Source organism: Musca autumnalis, unplaced genomic scaffold (genome assembly GCF_047663935.1).
Source record: "Musca autumnalis isolate F117 unplaced genomic scaffold, ASM4766393v1 scaffold_4, whole genome shotgun sequence".
NCBI classification, from domain to species: domain Eukaryota; kingdom Metazoa; phylum Arthropoda; class Insecta; order Diptera; family Muscidae; genus Musca; species Musca autumnalis.
In genome coordinates this window covers 76,004,661-76,026,191 of record NW_027411977.1, presented here as the reverse complement: position 1 = coordinate 76,026,191, position 21,531 = coordinate 76,004,661, and the positions used below count along the sequence as shown (strand labels likewise).

General features: G+C 35.3%; 1 protein-coding gene across 3 annotated transcripts in view; it reads right to left on the bottom strand.

Moving 5' to 3' along the window:
* The window catches only part of Pka-R1 (protein kinase, cAMP-dependent, regulatory subunit type 1), a 175,849-nt gene that overhangs the window by 72,958 nt on the left and 81,360 nt on the right, over positions 1–21,531 (bottom strand). Inside the window, exon 1 of one of the 3 annotated variants that reach the window (XM_073984466.1) lies at positions 14,549–15,208. The exons of the other annotated variants lie outside the window; for them this stretch is intronic. Coding sequence (XP_073840567.1) covers positions 14,549–14,575 — 27 coding nt within the window. The 5' untranslated portion in view covers positions 14,576–15,208. Of the gene's footprint in view, positions 1–14,548; positions 15,209–21,531 lie in introns of those variants that run through there. 3 annotated transcript variants of the gene reach the window in all.

Here is a 21,531-nt window from a genome sequence, read left to right as displayed (position 1 = left end):
TTTCTTTAAAATCTCGTGAATTTTATGTTTATATTTTTTGTACCTATCGGACAAGAGAGTTTGGGGTCATTTGCAACGAATTCGCGAAAGTTACATACCTTTGTAATGACTTTGCCTGTGAGAAATGTATTTTTGTCTATAAATATTTATTCAAACAAAGCAAATTTAAAATTATAAGTAGAAAAAATATCAAAAGGGTTTTAGTAATTGCGGTCGGTTCTGAAACTTTTTTCATCGAATCGATCTTAGAAACGCGTTTTCATTATTAGGACAAAATTCCCCACATGGTACTGGTGTTGTATTGTTGTAGAAAACAAATACAATTCTCACAGGCAAGGTCAACAAAAACAGCCTGTAACTTCCGCGACTTCGTTGCTAATGACCCCATATTCTTTTGTCCGGTAGGTACAAAAAATATAAACATAAAATTCACGAGTTTATAAAGAAAAACCAAAAATTGCAATAGTGTCAAAATTTCCTAATATGCTCCGAAATGGCGCGATTTGAGAACAAATTGGTCCAGAACGCTTTGATTATGATTTTAAATTAGATTACAAAAAAATAAAAATTTTAATGAAAAGCATATATGTTGTTATAACAGATAAAATTAAAAAATGCATTTCTGAACTTCCATGCATTTGGTGCGGAAACTTTTTTCGCGATAGAGAAAAATTGACACCGTATTTCATTATAGTTTTCCATGCTCTACACGGCTATGTGGTGGTATTTTTTTGGTTATAGCCCTAATGTACATATAAATAAAAATTAATTTATAACTTTGTTGCCTTAAAAAGTATTACCATTAAAAACTGTAATGATACTGTAAATATGTAGCTGGACATTTATGAAACTTAGAATTAATGTAAGTATTATCAGGGTAGAGTTAACAGGATTCTACTCTAACCTTAATTGCCCCTTATTTTATTTACTGGGAAAATCTAATAAAATGGAAAAAAAAACGCTACGTCAAGTAAAATGTGTAAACAGTCATTATACATTTCAGAGAAAATTCGTAATAGAGAATTTATTATATAACACTTTCTTTCAGTTTTAACAAATTTTTCCTTAACTTACACGCAGAGAAAAAATAATGTTGGAACAATCATATTCTAAGAACAAAATAGTGTATTTTAAAATATGTATTGTTGGCGCATCAATATATTTTGTGTCATCATGTTTCCTAATAAAAAATATATGGTTGAAACAACAATATATATTTTCAGATTTTTAAAATATACTATTTTGTTCTTAGAATATGATTGCTCCTACAATATCTCTTCTCTGTGTGTACCCTTCGGAGTAGGGAGTGAAAGTTTTCGTTTGTGATTTTTATAACAATAGAAACTACATACATACAGTGGCTCCAAGCGAAAGTCGTACACCTAATGAAATTTTTTAAATTGACTTATATCTCCGACACAAAAAGCGATATGAAGAAAGTATTTACGCAGCTTTATAGTGTATTTAATCGACAATTTAGAAACACGATATAATAAATTAATCAACCCGTTTTCATTGTTATTAAATTAAAATATCTAAAATACTAAGAATTTTAGCACCAAGCGAAAGTCGTACATCAATTATAAAGACAAAATATTTATTAATATAAATAATCCTTCCGCATATTTCTGGTTTCAGTTGAATTCTGCAATCGATTTAGAATATTTTTGACCAGTTTTGTAGAGCTGTAGTGTAAAATATATCGCCGCTTGTTTTGAAAATCTCTCCTATAAAGATGTCTGGAAGTATAAGTCGTCTGGAGACATTTTCCATTTATAGAACCACTATTGACGATTTATTGTTCAAGCTTGGACTACAGTCCAGCCAACCCATGTTATTGAAACAATTATTTAATACCAGTGGTCGCAAATAATAAGATTTTATGCTTGAAGTCAGAGTTTTGGCAGAAAGAACAACGCTTAACTTGGCCAATACATTATTCGCCAGTTAGTAAGAACTCATTTTAATCATAAAACCTCATAGTTCGATTCCCAATGACTTCAAAAAAATTACAAAACAAAGATTCAAATCTAAAAGATAAGCCCCACACACTCACAGATACACTGATGTGTTATGTTCTATAATTCGTGTATTAGACATCAAGCAATTTGTGGGATTTTTCACAATGTAATGTCAGGTTTCGCACAGAACTTGGTGCATCTATGAAAATTACACTCTTTTAAGAAAATTTATGCATTCATCGCTATTGTTTTGATATTCTAAACATAGCTTTTGGATAAATTTATGTATAGCTTCTTTACGCCTTTTTTATCATCATTTGACAAGGTATTTATGTTGTAAAAATTTGACGGCACATTGGAAAAATAAGCTTCCAAATATTTTTCTCAATCTATTAGAGTGTCGGGACATTGAAATCAACTCATTTTGCACATCGTGTATTAAACTATCCACAAGAAAATATTATTTATTTAATGTTTGAGTTATTTTAAATATTTCATATATGTTTTATTCTTATTAGTAGACATCAAATTGAATAGTATTGAATAGCTTCGAAATTTTAATTTTCGATATCTGCTGAATCTAAAAAATTGTTTTTGTAAAGTTGAATAAATAATTTTCTCATGTGGTTTCATAAAAATAATTTCTATTTCATTTTTACGCTTCTTTCCCATTTAATCTGATACAAGTTTCCAGAATCGACACTCTCAATTGTAAATAAGCACTGGTGTTAAACTAAATCGATCGTAGGATTTATCAAAAAAACGGAACATGTACTAGAATTAATTATATTAACAAATACTTTGTCTTTATAATTGCTGTACGACTTTCGCTTTGTGCTAAAATTCTTAGTATTTTAGCTAATTTAATTTTTAAACAATATAAACGGGTTGATTGTTTTATTATATCGTGTTTCTAAATTGTGGACTAAATGCACTATAAAGCTGCGTAAATACTTTCTTCATATCCATTTTTGTGTCGGAGATATAATTCAATTAAAAATTTTTCATTAGGTGTACGACTTTCGCTTGGAGCCACTGTATATAAAATTTTCCAAAGGGTTTTTAACCCACTTATTGCCAATAGCCATTTAAACGCCACAAAAATGGTTGTAAAACTCGGGTGTTTTCGCATATTTTGTGGGATTTTTTTTTTGCATTTTGTTAAAGTATTGTCTGTTATCTGTCGTTCCACGCTTATAAAGTTTTATTTGGCGTATGCATTTCCGCGGATTTGGTCTAAATCAATTAAGAAATCGATTTATTTTTTTAATAAATAACTTTTTTCTCTAAAACGTATAATTTTGCGCCAAAAGTTGAAAATAACAAAATAAATCGATTTTTTAATTAATTTAGACCAAATCCGTTGAAATGCATACGCCAAATGAAACTTAATAAGCGTGGAATGACAGATAACAGACAATACTTTAACAAAATGCAAAAAAAAAAAATCCCACAAAAATATGCGAAAATACCCGAATTTTACAACCATTTTTGTGCGTTTAAATGGCTATTGGCAATAATTGGGTTAAAGACCCTTTGGAAAATTTTATATATGTAGTTTCTATTGAGACCATTGTTATAAAAATCACAAACGACAACTTTCATTTTTACGAATTTTCCCTGAAATGTATAATGGCGGTTTACACATTTTACTTGACGTAGCGTATTTTTTCAATTTTATGAGATTTTCTAGTAAATAAAATAATGGGCAATTAATGTTAATACTTCGAAAGGTCGATAAAATCAAGAAACATTTAATACTTACCTTAAAACTAAGTTTCTTAAATGTCCAGCTACTTATGTACAGTATCATTACAGTTTTTAATGGTAATATTTTTTAAGGAAACTAAGTTATAAATTTATTTTTTATGTATACGTACATGTCTTTACTATTTAAAAAAAAAACACAAAATTAAGAATTTCTGAATTTGATAAAAAAGTTAAAATTCAAAAAAACATTTTAATTCGCAAATATAAATTCACAAAACGAAAACACCTCCAATTTAAGGAACACAAAAACTAGTTAAACCAATGGAGAACTTCTGTCGAATTGTTTTAGAATCACTCCTTAATCACTTTCGATACATGTTTTGGCTCGTTATCTTCCTGAAATGTCCATCTAAGTGGCTTTGCAATATTTATGATTATACTGTTGTCATTTGACCCCACACCTTATGCCATTAATTTAACATAGATTCATCAGAAAACAGGACGGTTATTCATTTTTGGAAGAGTGTCAATTCAGATGGGTCTTGGCGAATTCAAATCTAGTTTTTAATTTTTTATCGTTATGAAATGTTTTTTGCTGGTAGCCAAGTGAATAAGGCGACCTCTGCCGCTCTTCTCTTAAATCTAAGCGTTTTGCATTTGACCAGATGATACTGTAGGATCATTTTGGATATGATCATATGGATATATGAACAACATCGGCTAATGTTTTGGTATAGGACGGTACCTCCCGATTTTCTATATGTATATTGAGGAAATAATTAATAATTTAATATTATCTACGCTCACAAGATGTGCGTGTGTCATCCAGAATTAAGTATTCACAACGAAATTTTGATTTTAGTATTTATTTTCTTAAATTGAGAGATGTTTTAGTTTCGTCCTCTTATATTTGCGGCTTATTTTTTTTTTTTTTTTTTTAATTTTAACTTTTTTATAAAATTATCAATTCCTTAAGTTGGTTTTTGATTAATAAAGTTATAAATAATTAATTTTTATTAATAAAGCTATAAATAATAAAAATGAAGTTATAATTAACTATGTTTTCATACAAAACTATAATTTTTAAAAATGTATAGGTATGGAGATTTTTCATAAACGATCGATATTTCACAAATTTTACAATCAACCCTTAACAGGTCCATTCTCATAAATGAAGACTTTTCATCATCGGCCCATATACAAAAATTTATACAACCAACCTGTAAGGTGATTAATATATTTGTATGTTGGACCCAATGGCCAAACTTCCTTGAAAAATATTATTTTTTCTTCCAAAGAATTTATTGTTATTTAAAGTTTTCTACAATCAAATGCTATGTATTCTTGGAAAGCAGAGCCTATCAGATTTCCAGCGGTACCTTCCGTAGACGTATATCATTTTTAGATCCTGAGCAATATGCTAAAACATATGTATATCAAAATCGTTTTTGCCCTTGCATGAATCTGTTCTCTGGAATCTGACGCTTTTTGATGATTGTGTATGCACATACATATGTATGTAAGTGCCCATGTGTATACTACCACTGAACGAAGATAAAGCAAAGAAAAAACGCACAAATCATATATGTAATGATGAAAACATGCGTTTAATTCCAATTCAATAGGAAGCTGCTGTAGCTGAGTGGGTTGAGAGTTTGGTATTGCAATCCAGCAGTCGGGGTTCAAATCTCGACAAAGTTTGCTTTTTTTAGTCTTATATTTTTACTTTTTTTGGTTGGTTTTCCTTTTTTATTCTATATTTTTTAAATTTTTTATTTTATATTTCTAAATAATCATTTTAAGATCCGACCAAACCTGACCTGACATATATATGTTTTTCAAAAAAATCAATTTTTCTCAAAATTTATATAATGAAATGCTTACTTCATTCATGGAAAGCAGAGCCTGTCAGGATTCCAACAGTACCTTTCGAGTACAAGTATCATTTTAAGATCATGAGTAATAGGCCAAAACATATATCCATGAAAATCATTCCAAAAACGTTTTTGGACGAATCTGTTATACTGAAGTGTTCGAAAATCAACGCTCACTTTCCCGCCAAAGCTTGTAGTTGCTTGAGGATGTGCATATGTATGTGCCCATGTGTATACCACCCCTGAACAAGACAAAAACAAAGAAACAACGAAACATGCTAATACTACGCATTTAATTCGCAATTAGTATGAACCTGCTGTGGTTGAGTGAGCTGGAGGCTTGGCATTGCAATCCGGCAGTCTGGGGTTCAAATCTCGGTGAAGTTGTATTTCGTATTTTTTATTTTATGTTTTATGTTTTTATGAAAAAACATCAGTAAAAAAAAATATATTTTTGTAAAAATGTCAGTTTTTCTCAAATCGTTTGCAAAGAATTGCATTGTGTTAGGATTCTAACGGTACCTTCTGTATACGCGTATCATTTTTAGATCCTGGGCTATAGCCCAATATCCTTGAAAATAATTTTTTTTTATCAAAAAATTAAATTTTTCTCAAATTTTCTACAATGAAATGCTCAATTCTGTGCATTTATGAGGAACAGGGACTGTCGGGACTCTAACGGTGCCTTCTGTATACGCGTATCATTTTTAGATCCTGGTCTATAGCCCAAAACATCCTTGAAAATACATTTTTTCTCAAAATAATAAATTTTTCTCAAATTTTCTACAATGAAATGCTCAATTCTGTGCATTTATGAAGAGCAGGGACTGTCAGGATTCTAACGGTACCTTCTGTATACGCGTATCATTTTTAGATCCTGGTCCATAGCCCAAAACATCCTTGAAAATACATTTTTTCTCAAAAAAATAAATTTTTCTCAAATTTTCTACAATGAAATGTTCAATTCTGTACATTTATGAAGAGCAGGGACTGTCAAAACTCTAACGGTGCCTTCTGTATACGCGTATCATTTTTAGATCCTGGGCTATAGCCCAAAACATCCTTGAAAATACATTCTTTCTCAAAAAAATAATTTTTTCTCAAATTTTCTACAATGAAATGCTCAATTCTGTGCATTTATGAAGAGCAGGGACTGTCAGGATTCTATCGGTACCTTCTGTATACGCGTATCATTTTTAGATCCTGGGCCATAGCCCAAAACATCCTTGAAAATACATTTTTTCTCAAAAAAATAAATTTTTCTTAAATTTTCTACAATGAAATGCTCAATTCTTTGCATTTGTGAAGAGCAGGGACTGTCAGGATTCTAACGGTACCTTCTGTATACGCGTATCATTTTTAGATCCTGGGCCATAGCCCAAAAAATCCTTGAAAATACATTTTTTCTCAAAAAAATAATTTTTTCTCAAATTTTCTACAATGAAATGCTCCATTCTGTACATTTATAAAGAGCAGGGACTGTCAAAACTTTAACGGTACCTTCTGTATACGCGTATCATTTTTAGATCCTGGGCTATAGCCCAAAACATCCTTGAAAATACATTTTTTCTCAAAAAAATAAATTTTTCTCAAATTTTCTACAATGAAATGCTCAATTCTTTGCATTTGTGAAGAGCAGGGACTGTCAGGATTCTAACGGTACCTTCTGTATACGCGTATCATTTTTAGATCCTGGGCTATAGCCCAAAACATCCTTGAAAATACATTTTTTCTCAAAAAAATAAATTTTTCTCAAATTTTCTACAATGAAATGCCCAATTCTGTGCATTTATGAAGAGCAGGGACTGCCAGGACTCTAACGGTACCTTCTGTATACGCGTATCATTTTTAGATCCTGGGCTATAGCCCAAAACATCCCTGAAAATAATTTTTTTCCCAAAAAATTAAATTTTTCTCAAATTTTCTACAATGAAATGCCCAATTCTGTGCATTTATGAAGAGCAGGGACTGTCAGGACTCTAACGGTACCTTCTGTATACGCGTATCATTTTTAGATCCTGGGCTATAGCCCAAAACATCCTTGAAAATAAATTTTTTCTCAAAAAAATAAATTTTTCTCAAATTTTCTACAATGAAATGCCCAATTCTGTGCATTTATGAAGAGCAGGGACTGTCAGGACTCTAACGGTACCTTCTGTATACGCGTATCATTTTTAGATCCTGGGCTATAGCCCAAAACATCCTTGAAAATACATTCTTTCTCAAAAAATAATTTTTTCTCAAATTTTCTACAATGAAATGCTCAATTCTTTGCATTTGTGAAGAGCAGGGACTGTCAGGATTCTATCGGTACCTTCTGTATACGCGTATCATTTTTAGATCCTGGGCCATAGCCCAAAACATCCTTGAAAATACATTTTTTCTCAAAAAAATAAATTTTTCTTAAATTTTCTACAATGAAATGCTCAATTCTTTGCATTTGTGAAGAGCAGGGACTGTCAGGATTCTAACGGTACCTTCTGTATACGCGTATCATTTTTAGATCCTGGGCCATAGCCCAAAACATCCTTGAAAATACATTTTTTCTCAAAAAAATAATTTTTTCTCAAATTTTCTACAATGAAATGCTCAATTCTGTACATTTATAAAGAGCAGGGACTGTCAAAACTTTAACGGTACCTTCTGTATACGCGTATCATTTTTAGATCCTGGGCTATAGCCCAAAACATCCTTGAAAATACATTTTTTCTCAAAAAAATAAATTTTTCTCAAATTTTCTACAATGAAATGCCCAATTCTGTGCATTTATGAAGAGCAGGGACTGCCAGGACTCTAACGGTACCTTCTGTATACGCGTATCATTTTTAGATCCTGGGCTATAGCCCAAAACATCCCTGAAAATAATTTTTTTCCCAAAAAATTAAATTTTTCTCAAATTTTCTACAATGAAATGCCCAATTCTGTGCATTTATGAAGAGCAGGGACTGTCAGGACTCTAACGGTACCTTCTGTATACGCGTATCATTTTTAGATCCTGGGCTATAGCCCAAAACATCCTTGAAAATACATTCTTTCTCAAAAAATAATTTTTTCTCAAATTTTCTACAATGAAATGCTCAATTCTTTGCATTTGTGAAGAGCAGGGACTGTCAGGATTCTAACGGTACCTTCTGTATACGCGTATCATTTTTAGATCCTGGGCCATAGCCCAAAACATCCTTGAAAATACATTTTTTCTCAAAAAAATAAATTTTTCTCAAATTTTCTACAATGAAATGCTCAATTCTTTGCATTTGTGAAGAGCAGGGACTGTCAGGATTCTAACGGTACCTTCTGTATACGCGTATCATTTTTAGATCCTGGGCTATAGCCCAAAACATCCTTGAAAATACATTTTTTTTCAAAAAAAAAATAAATTTTTCTTAAATTTTCTACAATGAAATGCTCAATTCTGTGCTTTTATGAAGAGCAGGGACTGTCAGGACTCTAACGGTACCTTCTGTATACGCGTATCATTTTTAGATCCTGGGCTATAGCCCAAAACATCCTTGAAAATACATTTTTTCTCAAAAAATAAATTTTTCTCAAATTTTCTACAATGAAATGCTCAGGCCATTTAATTTGTTTAATTTCGGCACCTTAGCTGTCCAACGCTACTTTCCGTGTGCGCGTATCTTTTCAAGATCCTGAGCAATAGTCTAAAACAACTATCCTTCAAAATCATTTTGTCAAAAACGTTTTTAGCCTCGAATAAAACTGTCATATAACTGTTATACATGAGAAATGTGTCTTTGCTAAGTGTAGTGGTGTTAGTGGTGGTGGTTTTTCAAAAACGTTTTTATCTTCACGCACATAAAATAATATAAAAATACTTTTAAAATGATCACGATCAAGCAATGGGCATATCTGGGTTAATGGTATCCATTATTATAACCCGGGCCATAGAGTGCCATCCTCTTTCTCCCCCCTGTGGAAGATTTGCCATATCTTCATTACCAAAGTCTAATTTTGGTTTCACCAGCTTGAGGTTTCCACCTTCCCAAGTAGTTGTTATGCTGCTGACCAATTTGTTAATTAGGAGGCCCTCTTTAAGCTCTCTGCTGATTATTTAATTGTTTTCTAGTTAGTCGCGCCAGGTTCTTCTTAAACTTCCGTCCTTGAGCCTCTGACCACTGCACCCTTTTCGTTGTTAGTTTTGGCATCTTCAAACCAGTGTCTGACTATTTTTTTCTACCAGCACATACAAATACAAAAGTCATCGTAATAATAAGCGAAACATCTACACTTACAATAACTGATTTACAATTTCGGACTAACACTTATCCCCGTTCGAACAGTCAAAAGAGAGGGGAATTCTACATTTATGGCATTAGAACAACACGAATTACATTTTGAAGTGTATAAAAATACTTTAACCACTTAAAAACACAACAGCAGGCAGAAACTCATACGAAAAGTGGCAAACATCAAAAGATCTGAAAAATAGTTTGAATTTGTATAAGTAGCTTCGAAAATATTAAGAAACCAAAGTGGGACCTATGGTGAACATCGTTGAAAAATCAACAACAAACCTACACAATTCAAGAATTACAAAATAGAACCAACAAATCCAATTAACCACATTTTTAATCGAGCCTCGTCTCCGATTACATCTCTTTTGAACAATTTTTGTTTTTACTTGGCGTTTAGTCATCGCAAAGTGTCTGACACCTCCAAATGTATCTTGACATATGATCTCAAATTCTAACCTTGTCATAAATGTTAAATTTTGTATCGTATAAATTTGTAATCGAACTAGCGCCGTATTTATAGCAGCATTAAGTTAACCTATCACAATGTTCTGCACATTACCAAAGATGAAACTTACATCTTTTGGATAAGAGATATACATATGCACTAAGGTCAAGGTAGTGAAGAAGTTGTGCCGAAGATTCAGATCGACCGACAAGTGTCTGAAGAAGTCTGGCAGCCAGCAACTCACGCTCGAAATCACGGAACGCGTCGGGGTAATTATAGTCTAATAGCCTAGTCTGCACAAACCGTCACTAGTTGGAACAACATATACAGAGCAATACAAATGAAAACAAAATCAAATTCCAAAAAAAAACAGGCTGAATAACAGTTTTCCTATGGAAAACAATATTCAGCCAGGCTGAATAACAGTTTTCCTATGGAAAACCATATTCAGCCAGGCTGAATAACAGTTTTTCTATGGAAAACCATATTCAGCCAGGCTGAATAACAGTTTTCCTATGGAAAACCATATTCAGCCACGCCGAATAACAGTTTTCCTATGGAAAACCATATTCAGCCAGGCTGAATAACAGTTTTCCTATGGAAAACCATATTCAGCCAGGCTGAATAACAGTTTTCCTATCGAAAACCATATTCAGCCAGGCTGAATAACAGTTTTCCTATGGAAAACCATATTCAGCCAGGCTGAATATTAACAGTTTTCCTATGGAAAACCTTATTCAGCCAGGCTGAATATTAACAGTTTTCCTATGGAAAACCTTATTCAGCCAGGCTGAATATTAACAGTTTTCCTTAGGAAAACCTTATTCAGCCAGGCTGAATATTAACAGTTTTCCTTAGGAAAACCTTATTCAGCCAGGCTGAATATTAACAGTTTTCCTTAGGAAAACCTTATTCAGCCAGGCTGAATATTAACAGTTTTCCTATGGAAAACCGTATTCAGCCAAGCTGAATATTAACAGTTTTCCTATGGAAAACCTGAATATTAACAGTTTTTCTACGGAAAACCTTATTCAGCCAGGCTGAATAACAGTTTTCCTATGGAAAACCTTATTCAACCAGACTGAATGACAGTTTTCCTGTGGAAAACCTTATTCAGCCAGGCTGAGTAACAGTTTTCCTACGGAAAACCTTATTCAGCCAAGCTGAATATTAACAGTTTTCCTATGGAAAACCTGAATATTAACAGTTTTCCTATGGAAAACCTTATTCAGCCAGGCTGAATATTAACAGTTTTCCTATGGAAAACCTTATTCAGCCAGGCTGAATATTAACAGTTTTCCTATGGAAAACCTTATTCAGCCAGGCTGAATATTAACAGTTTTCCTGTGGAAAACCTTATTCAGCCAGGCTGAATATTAACAGTTTTCCTGTGGAAAACCTTATTCAGCCAGGCTGAATATTAACAGTTTTCCTGTGGAAAACCTTATTCAGCCAGGCTGAATATTAACAGTTTTCCTATGGAAAACCTTATTCAGCCAGGCTTAATACTAACAGTTTTCCGATGGAAAACCTTATTCAGCCAGGCTGAATAACAGTTTTCCTATGGAAAACCTTTTTCAGCCAGGCTGAATAACAGTTTTCCGATGGAAAACCTTATTCAGCCAGGCTGAATAACAGTTTTCCTTAGGAAAACCTTATTCAGCCAGGCTGAATATTAACTGTTTTCCTATGGAAAACCTGAATATTAACAGTTTTCCTACGGAAAACCTTATTCAGCCAGGCTGAATAACAGTTTTCCTATGGAAAACCTTATTCAACCAGACTGAATGACAGTTTTCCTGTGGAAAACCTTATTCAGCCAGGCTGAGTAACAGTTTTCCTGTGGAAAACCTTATTCAGCCAGGCTGAGTAACAGTTTTCCTATGGAAAACCTTATTCAGCCAGGCTGAATATTAACAGTTTTCCTATGGAAAACCTTATTCAGCCAGGCTGAATATTAACAGTTTTCCTATGGAAAACCTTATTCAGCCAAGCTGAATATTAACAGTTTTCCTATGGAAAACCTTATTCAGCCAAGCTGAATATTAACAGTTTTCCTATGGAAAACCTTATTCAGCCAAGCTGAATATTAACAGTTTTCCTATGGAAAACCTTATTCAGCCAGGCTGAATATTAACAGTTTTCCTATGGAAAACCTTATTCAGCCAGGCTGAATATTAACAGTTTTCCTATGGAAAACCTTATTCAGCCAGGCTGAATATTAACAGTTTTCCTATGGAAAACCTTATTCAGCCAGGCTGAATATTAACAGTTTTCCTATGGAAAACCTTATTCAGCCAGGCTGAATATTAACAGTTTTCCTATGGAAAACCTTATTCAGCCAGGCTGAATATTAACAGTTTTCCTATGGAAAACCTTATTCAGCCAGGCTGAATATTAACAGTTTTCCTATGGAAAACCTTATTCAGCCAGGCTTAATACTAACAGTTTTCCTATGGAAAACCTTATTCAGCCAGGCTTAATACTAACAGTTTTCCTATGGAAAACCTTATTCAGCCAGGCTGAATAACAGTTTTCCTATGGAAAACCTTATTCAGCCAGGCTGAATAACAGTTTTCCTATGGAAAACCTTATTCAGCCAGGCTGAATGAAAGTTTTCCTATGAGGACATCCTTATTCAGCTATAGGAAAACTTTCAATGGTATGCACACCCGCCTTGCACGCAGAAGGTCGTGGGTTCGATTCCCCGGCCAGGCAACATCAACATTTCCAACGGTGGCAAATACCCCTCAGTAATGTTGGCGAAATTTCCTGAGTATTTCACCCATGTAAAACTTCTCTATAAAGTGGTGTAGTAAGACAAGCCGTTTGGACTCGGCGATAGACAGTACGTCTCATATCATTGAGCTAATATGAATCGGGGTGTACTCATTGATATGAGAGAAGTCTCCCCTGTCCCGTCCGGGATGTTTGTGGAACAATTATATTATAGGAAAACTTTCATTCAGCCTGGCTGAATAAGGTTTTCCCCATAGGAAAACTTTCATTCAGCCTGGCTGAATAAGGTTTTCCCCATAGGAAAACTTTCATTCAGCCTGGCTGAATAAGGTTTTCCCCATAGGAAAACTTTCATTCAGCCTGGCTGAATAAGGTTTTCCCCATAGGAAAACTTTCATTCAGCCTGGCTGAATAAGGTTTTCCCCATAGGAAAACTTTCATTCAGCCTGGCTGAATAAGGTTTTCCCCATAGGAAAACTTTCATTCAGCCTGGCTGAATAAGATTTTCCATAGGAAAACTGTTATTCAGCCTAACTGAATAAGATTTTCCATAGGAAAACTGTTATTCAGCCTGGCTTAATAAGATTTTCCATAGGAAAACTGTTATTCAGCCTGGCTGAATAAGATTTTCCATAGGAAAACTGTTATTCAGCCTGGCTGAATAAGATTTTCCATAGGAAAACTGTTATTCAGCCTGGCTGAATAAGATTTTTCATAGGAAAACTGTTATTCAGCCTGGCTGAATAAGATTTTCCATAGGAAAACTTTCATTCAGACTGGCTGAATAAGATTTTCCATAGGAAAACTTTCATTCAGCCTGGCAGAATAAGGTTTTCTGTAGGAAAACTGTTATTCAGCCTGGCTGAATAAGGTTTTCCATAGGACAACTGTTATTCAGACTGGCTGTATAAGGTTTTCCGTAGGACAACTGTTATTCAGCCTGCCTGAATAAGGTTTTCCATAGGAAAACTGCTATTCAGCCTGCCTGAATAAGGGTTTCCATAGTAAAACTGTTATTCAGCCTGGCTGAATAAGGTTTTCCATAGGAAAACGGTTATTCAGCCTGGCTGAATAAGGTTTTCCATAGGAAAACGGTTATTCAGCCTGGCTGAATAAGGTTTTCCATAGGAAAACTGTTATTCAGCCTGGCTTGAATAAGGTTTTCCATAGGAAAACTTTTATTCAGCCTGGCTGAATAAGGTTTTTCGTAGGAAAACTTTTATTCAGCCTGGCAGAATAAGGTTTTCCATAGGAAAACTTTTATTCAGCTTGGCTGAATAAGGTTTTCCATAGGAAAACTTTCATTCAGCTTGGCTGAATAAGGTTTTCCATAGGAAAACTGTTATGTAGTCTGGCTGAATAAGGTTTTCTATAGGAAAACTGTTATTCAGCCTGGCTGAATAAGGTTTTCTATAGGAAAACTGTTATTCAGCCTGGCTGAATAAGGTTTTCCATAGGAAAACTTTCATTCACTTTTAGTCGCTTTAGTACAGACATATTTTTTCACAAATCAGGTTCCGGTGAGGTAAACAAAAATTTGATTTTTTCACACATTCTTAAACTTACCAATTTGAGAGACAGCGAATTTGACATTTTATTACAAAATATTTAAATGCAGGTTAGAGCAACTTGGTGGGGGGTTGTTGATGATTCTTATGGATTTATGCCACTAATTATATTCTTAATGAAACACTCCAGATTTGGGGGAATTTTTGAATTATTAAATATTTTTCTTTAGATTTTTTTGCTATATATTCTCTTTTTTAATTATACAATTTTTATAAAACACATGTGCTCTGCTTTGCTTTTTTCATAAACACCACCACCACACACGACTTTGTTTTATTTTGTGCGGAGAAAAATCAAAATATTTAACACACAAAACGCGAAAAACCAAAAATTAACAACAAAATATTTTCAATTTTTTTTTTGCTTTTCCAAACAAAAATATATTTTTTTATATTTTTTTCAAACACTCTCACTGCGACGGATAAGACAAAATCAGAGATGATGAGTCGAGCGCAGCAGCAATGCTAAGTGACGGCAAAAGAAAATCCCATAAAAAGCCCACGACTACTTGGAAGAAGAATAGCGTCCGTTGTTGTCGTCTTCCACACTCAATTCACTCAAAACAAATGTTCATTTGTGGTCCGAATAGTAGCGTTGCTTAAAGGGGTGTAGGAGTGAACAGCAGAGCATAGTCATCACAAGTAGACGTTCATAACGTAAGCATCATTAATTCCATACGCTGCGCGCCTCACAAGCAGCAAAGAAACACACCACATCAGTAGCTAGTCAGTCAGTCAGCCGGTCTGTCAGCCAGACAGCGAGGCAGTCAACCATCAATTTAACAATAAAAAATTATTGAAATATTGAAGGCAAACAATAATCATAACAATAGAATAACAACAATAATAATAATTTCAAGCAGCAAAGTAACCACAATCACACAGGCAGAAACACACCAACCAAAGCATGTACAGAGCGCAAAGCACCAAAGTAGGTGTAAATGTAAGCACAGTATTGTAAAAAATAGAATGAAAAAAAGAGAAAATATTATTAGTATTCTTTGCCGACAGATTTATGATAAATATTAACAACATTTTAATATTACATTAAAAATTACAATAATGACAAAAACATATTTCCCACGAATATCCCCAAAAGGACAAGGGAGACTTTTGGGATGCAAAATATGAGAGCGCTACCCAATGTCATGAAATAAGGGACGTTGGCCCCCCTAGCTTTACCAATTATTTACCGACATCGACATAGTTAAACGAATTGTTGGTCAACAAAAAAGGAGAAAGGCCAAACACCGATGGAAAGAGAAAGTGACCAAAGAAAGGCTTGCCGGAGCCGGAGTGATTAATATAAAGATTATCGCAGTTGTAACCGCGGGATAAATGTTCTCTCACGATTCACCCAAGTCAGTTAGTAATAGACATACTTATGTATGTCTGTACAGTAGAATCGCGATAATTTGTACCTCGATAAATCGAAAATGTCGATAATTGGTAAATGGTGTCGGTCGCTTAAAGTCATTTCCTTCGCATTTTAACCCCGCTAATTCGAAATCCTCGATAATTCGTAGAAAATGGATTACGAAATATCGAAGTTCTACTGTACTTATCAATGGCAGAATGATAAAGATTCATTAAATAGTGATTGAAAATAGTCCTATAAGCACATCACAGAACATGCCCACATTCATTGGAATTTTATAAATAAAAATTTCTATTTCAAGTTAATTAATTGAGAAATGGTTTATTTTTTTGTATAAAATTTGTTGGTTTTACACACAACAAAACTTTTCTATTCATTACCAACCATATTAATGGCTTAATTTATAGCCAATTTTCATTGAGCATTTTTTTTTTTGGGAAAAATACTAACAAATCTAAAATAAACAACAACAAAAGCACCATAAATAAACAGATACAGACAAATGATTGATTCTTTTACTGATATTAACACTTTAATGTTAATGACAGAAAGACAAATTTACATTCACTTGCGAACGAACACACTATACTGAGCCGCAAAAAAATCACTGCAGAGGAACTCTATTGAATGGAAAACCACTGTTAAGGTGATTTATGTAATAGAAGGGTATTTTATAAAACTGAAGAACACACCAAAAGTCTCCTATAAAATAGAAGATCACTGTAGGGATCTTTTATAGTATTCTTAAGTATAGAAAACCAGTCTAAAAGTCGTCTTTAAAATAAGAGATTTCTACAAAATAGAAGACCACTGTAGAACAGTAGACCACTATGGAGCCTTCTGTAGAATAGAAAACCACTAGGAGGTCTTCTGTGGAATAGAAGACCATATTTTAGCAGTCTTCTATAGAATTGATGATCACTGTATGGGTCTTCTATAAAATGGAAGACCACTGTAGGGGTCTTCTATAAAATGGAAGTCCTCTGTAGGGGTCTTCTATAGAGCAGAAGACCACTGTGGAGAATAGAAAACCACTAGGAGGTCTTCTATAGAACAAAATACCACTGTGGAGAATAGAAAACCACTAGGAGGTCTTCTGTAGAATAGAAGACCACTTTATGAGTCCTCTAAGAAATGGAAGACCACTATATGTGGGTCTTCTATAAAATGGAAGACTACTGTAGGGTTCTTCTATAAAATGGAAGACCACAGTAGAAATCTTCTATAGAACTGGAGACCACTGTGGAGCCTTCTGTAGAATATAAAACAACCAGGAGGTCTTCTGTAGAACAGAAGACCACATTATAAGAGAATTCTATAAATATAAAGTCCACAGTAGGGGTCTTCCATAAATGTAGGGATCTTCTATAATATGGAAGACCACTGTAGGAGTATTCTTTAAAATGCAAGACCACTGTAGGGGTCTTCTAAAAATGGAAGACCACTGTAGGGGTCTTCTATGAAATGGAAGATCACTGTAGGGTTCTCCTATAAAATCGAAGACCACTGCAGGGGGTCTTCTGTAGATTAGAAAACACTACGAGATCTTCTGTAGAATAGAAGACCACATTTTAGGAGTCTTCTCTAAAATGGAAGACCACTGTATGGATCTTCTATAAAATGGAAGACCACTGTAGGAGTATTCTCTAAAATGGAAGACCACTGTAGGGGTCTTCTATAAAATAGAAGACTCCTGTAAGGTTCTTCTATAAACTGGAAGACCACTTTAGGAATCTTCTATAGAATAGAAAACCACTAGGAGGTCTTCTATAGAATAGAAGACATTATAGGAGTCTTCTATTAAACTGAAGACCACTGTGGAGCCTTCTGTAGATTAGAAAACCACTAGGTGGTCTTCTACAAAATGGAAGACCAATGTAGGAGTTTTCTATAAAATGGAAGACCACTGCAAGGGTCCTCTACAAAATGGAAGACCAATGTAGGAGTCTTCTATAAAATGAAAACCACTGTAGCGTTCTTCTATAAAATAAAAGACCACTGGAAGAGTCTGGGTGACGTAGGGGATTAAAGATACCAAGGAACGGCCCTGACCGGCTTTAACATGGTAAAGTCCAGGATTTATCTTATCTCAAGTGGGCATTGACCTCCCCGTGCTGTCACCTGGGGAGCTGCCTTTAACACCCGTTAAAGGTAGTGAGCTAACATGTGCCGCGCGTTCGCCCATAAGAACGTTAAAACCTTGGGTTTGGGCGTCAGATTTATCTGCGCTTATGCTCCAACCGAAGACAAGGACGAACAGACCAAAGATATATTCTACGAGCGTTTAGAAGAAACATATGACCGTTGCCCTGCCCATGACATTAAAATCATTCTAGGCGATTTTAATGCCAAAATTGGAAAGGAGAATATCTTTGGACAAACACTCGGGAAATTCGGTCTACATAGTGAAACATCAGACAATGGAATTAGGCTGATAGACTTCGCAGCGGCAAAAAACATGGTAGTTAGCAGTACCAGATTTAAGCATCTCGATATTCATAGGGGCACTTGGCTGTCTCCAGACCAAAGAACAATAAATCAAATTGATCACGTTGTGATAGATGGAAGACATTTATTGAGTGTGACAGACACAACACGAAAGTTGGACATCGCTAAGCTGCAAACACAACAGATAGCCACAGCATATTCCACTCAACTGACCCAATTGCTTAATGAAAGCGCTTCTCGTCCCGATAACATATCAGCACAATGGCAAAATATTGCCCACTCCATGCAAACAGCCGCAAAATCAGTACTTGGATACCAGAGACTTCCACCAAAGAATCCATGGTATGACCAGGAGTGCCGAGCTGCAACCGAAGAAAAAAATGCGGCATATAGGGCTATTTTACAATCAGTAGCAACGCGTAGCGAACGAGAGAGGTATCGGGAGAAAAGGAGAGAGGAGAAACGTCTTTTCCGCAGGAAAAAGAGAGAGATGGAAAAGAGGGAGTGTGAACAAATAGAGATGTACAGGAGACAGAACGAAGTCCGAAAATTCTAGCAAAGAGTGAAGCATCAAACTGATGGCTTTGGTACAGGCATATCCTATAGAGACCAACAAGGTAATTTGGTAACTGATACAGATAGTGTGCTCAGTATATGGAAAGAACATTTTTCCAAACCGTTGGTATCCGATAGCAGTGAAGACGGCGAAGATACCACAGATCCAATCCCAGGAGATGGTATTGAATGTATACCGCCCAGCCAAGATGAGGTAAGGACAGCAATAAACCGGCTGAAGAATAATAAGGCGGCAGGAGCAGATGGCCTACCAGCCGAGCTGTTCAAAACCGGAGGCGACACGCTGATAAGGTGTATGCATCAGCTAGTTAGCACCATCTGGCAGGAAGAACGCGTACCCGACGATTGGAACGTGAGCATCCTATGTCCAGTCCACAAGAAGGGTTATAAGACTGTGTGCTCCAATTACAGGGGCATAAGTCTGCTCCCTATTGCATATAAGATAGTATCTGGCATATTGTGTGAGAGACTAAAGCCTATGGTCAACGAAATTATTGGACCCTATCAGTGCGGCTTTAGACCTGGCAAATCCACCATTGACCAGATATTTACCTTGAGACTAATCCTGGAAAGGGCCCATGAAATGCAGATCGACACTTTCCATCTATTTGTCGATTATAAAGCAGCATTCGACAGCCCTATACGTTCAAAGGTGTTCCAAGCCATGTCTGATTTTGGTATTCCTGCAAAGCTCATTAGGCTTTGTAGAATGACATTAACTGAGACGAGATCCTCAGTTAAAATAGGAAAGAACCTCTCCGAAAAGTTTATTACCAAAAGAGGTTTCAGACAAGGAGACGGCATGTCGTATGATCTATTCAACATCCTGCTGGAAAAGGTCATACGAGACGCGAAGGTCAAAAGAAATGGAACGATATACACGAACAGCCATATGTTTCTGGCTTATGCCGACGACATTGACATCATCGGTCGATCGGTAAAGGAAGTAACTGACACCTTTGCAAAAGTAGAAAGAGAATCTGCTAAAGTTGGTCTGGCAGTAAACGGCGAAAAAACCAAGTTGATGGTATCGACGCGTAATATGTCCACAAACCCCGCACCATCTGTGAATGTCGGTACCTACAATTTTGAGGTAGTAAAGGACTTCGTCTACCTCGGCACCGCCATAAACACAACAAATAACATCAGTTGTGAAATGCGAAGAAGAATAGTGTTGGCTAACAGATGATACTTTGGGCTGAGTAAGCAGTTTAGGAATAAAGCCACCTCTCGTCAAACAAGAGTAACACTTTACAAAACACTGATACTACCCGTGCTAATGTATGGTTCCAAAGCATGGGTACTTGCTCAAGCAGATAAGGCAGTGCTTGGTGTGTTCGAGAGAAAAATTCTTCGAAAGATCTACGGGCCAATCTGTGTTGACGGCGAATATCGGCGTCGTATGAACAACGAGCTGTACCAACTATACAATGACATCAATGTAGTTGAACGAATCGAAATACAACGATTGCGATGGCTAGGCCATGTTATAAGAATGAGTAATGATGAACCCGCTAAAAAGGCGTATAAATACGGGCCGCATGGAGGTTCTCGCAGATCTGGAAGGCCAAAGCTTCGTTGGAGCGAACAAGTGAAACGAGATATCAGAAAGCTACATATCCCAGATTGGGAAAATAAAGCAGCAAACACAGATGATTGGAGATTTTTTCTTAGTTCGGCTTATGGAACAAATGTTCTGTAAAAGGCCAGCTAAGTAAGTAGGAGGAGTCTTCCATATAATTGAATACCACTGCATGTGTCTTTTATAGAACGGAAGACTACAGTAGGTGTCTTCTATAGAATAGTAGACTACTTTAGGGATTATAGAATAGAAGACCACTGGGGGAGTTTTGTATAGATTTGAAGACCACTGTAGGGATTTTCTATTGAATTGAAGACCACTGTAGATGTCTTATATAGAATAGAATAGAATATCACTGTATGTGTCTTTCATAAAACAAAAGACCATTTTAGGTGTCTTTTATAGTATAGAAGGCCGTTGTAGGTGAACAACAAAACTTTTACACGAGGTCTCATCGGAATTTTCTCATGTCGATGTCGCCTCGAGCATCTCTAAGCTTAGCTATGTATGTTTTTACCAGGAATCGCTTGTAGTACTCAATTATGCTGAAACCACGATATATCTCGCTAAGGTCAAAATGGTGCTCAGGAGAATCCTTGTAGTTCAGACAACTTTGACTCCGCTCTATCCCATCCCGCAGTGGTGATAGGGGGCATCTTTCACTTCATGTCGCTCGCCGCGGCAAGCATCAGGTTTTTTGTAACAGCTTCGTTGAAGGGCCTTTTTGTTGTAGATAAGGCTTATGAAGCAAACCTCTCGTAGTGGTCCAATTTGAAAGTAAGCCACACATTAGTAGACATCGGATTTTTGAATATTATATTTTGAAATTTCAACCAATTGTAACTACGCTATTATATAGAATTTTGTCGTTCCAATGATAGAAATTCGATGTCATATTGAAAATAATCAATAATACGTACAAAGCTCTCACGGTGCTCTTGAATCAAATTTAAATGGAAGGTGCTTACACCTGAGCGCTTTTTAAATAAATCGCGAT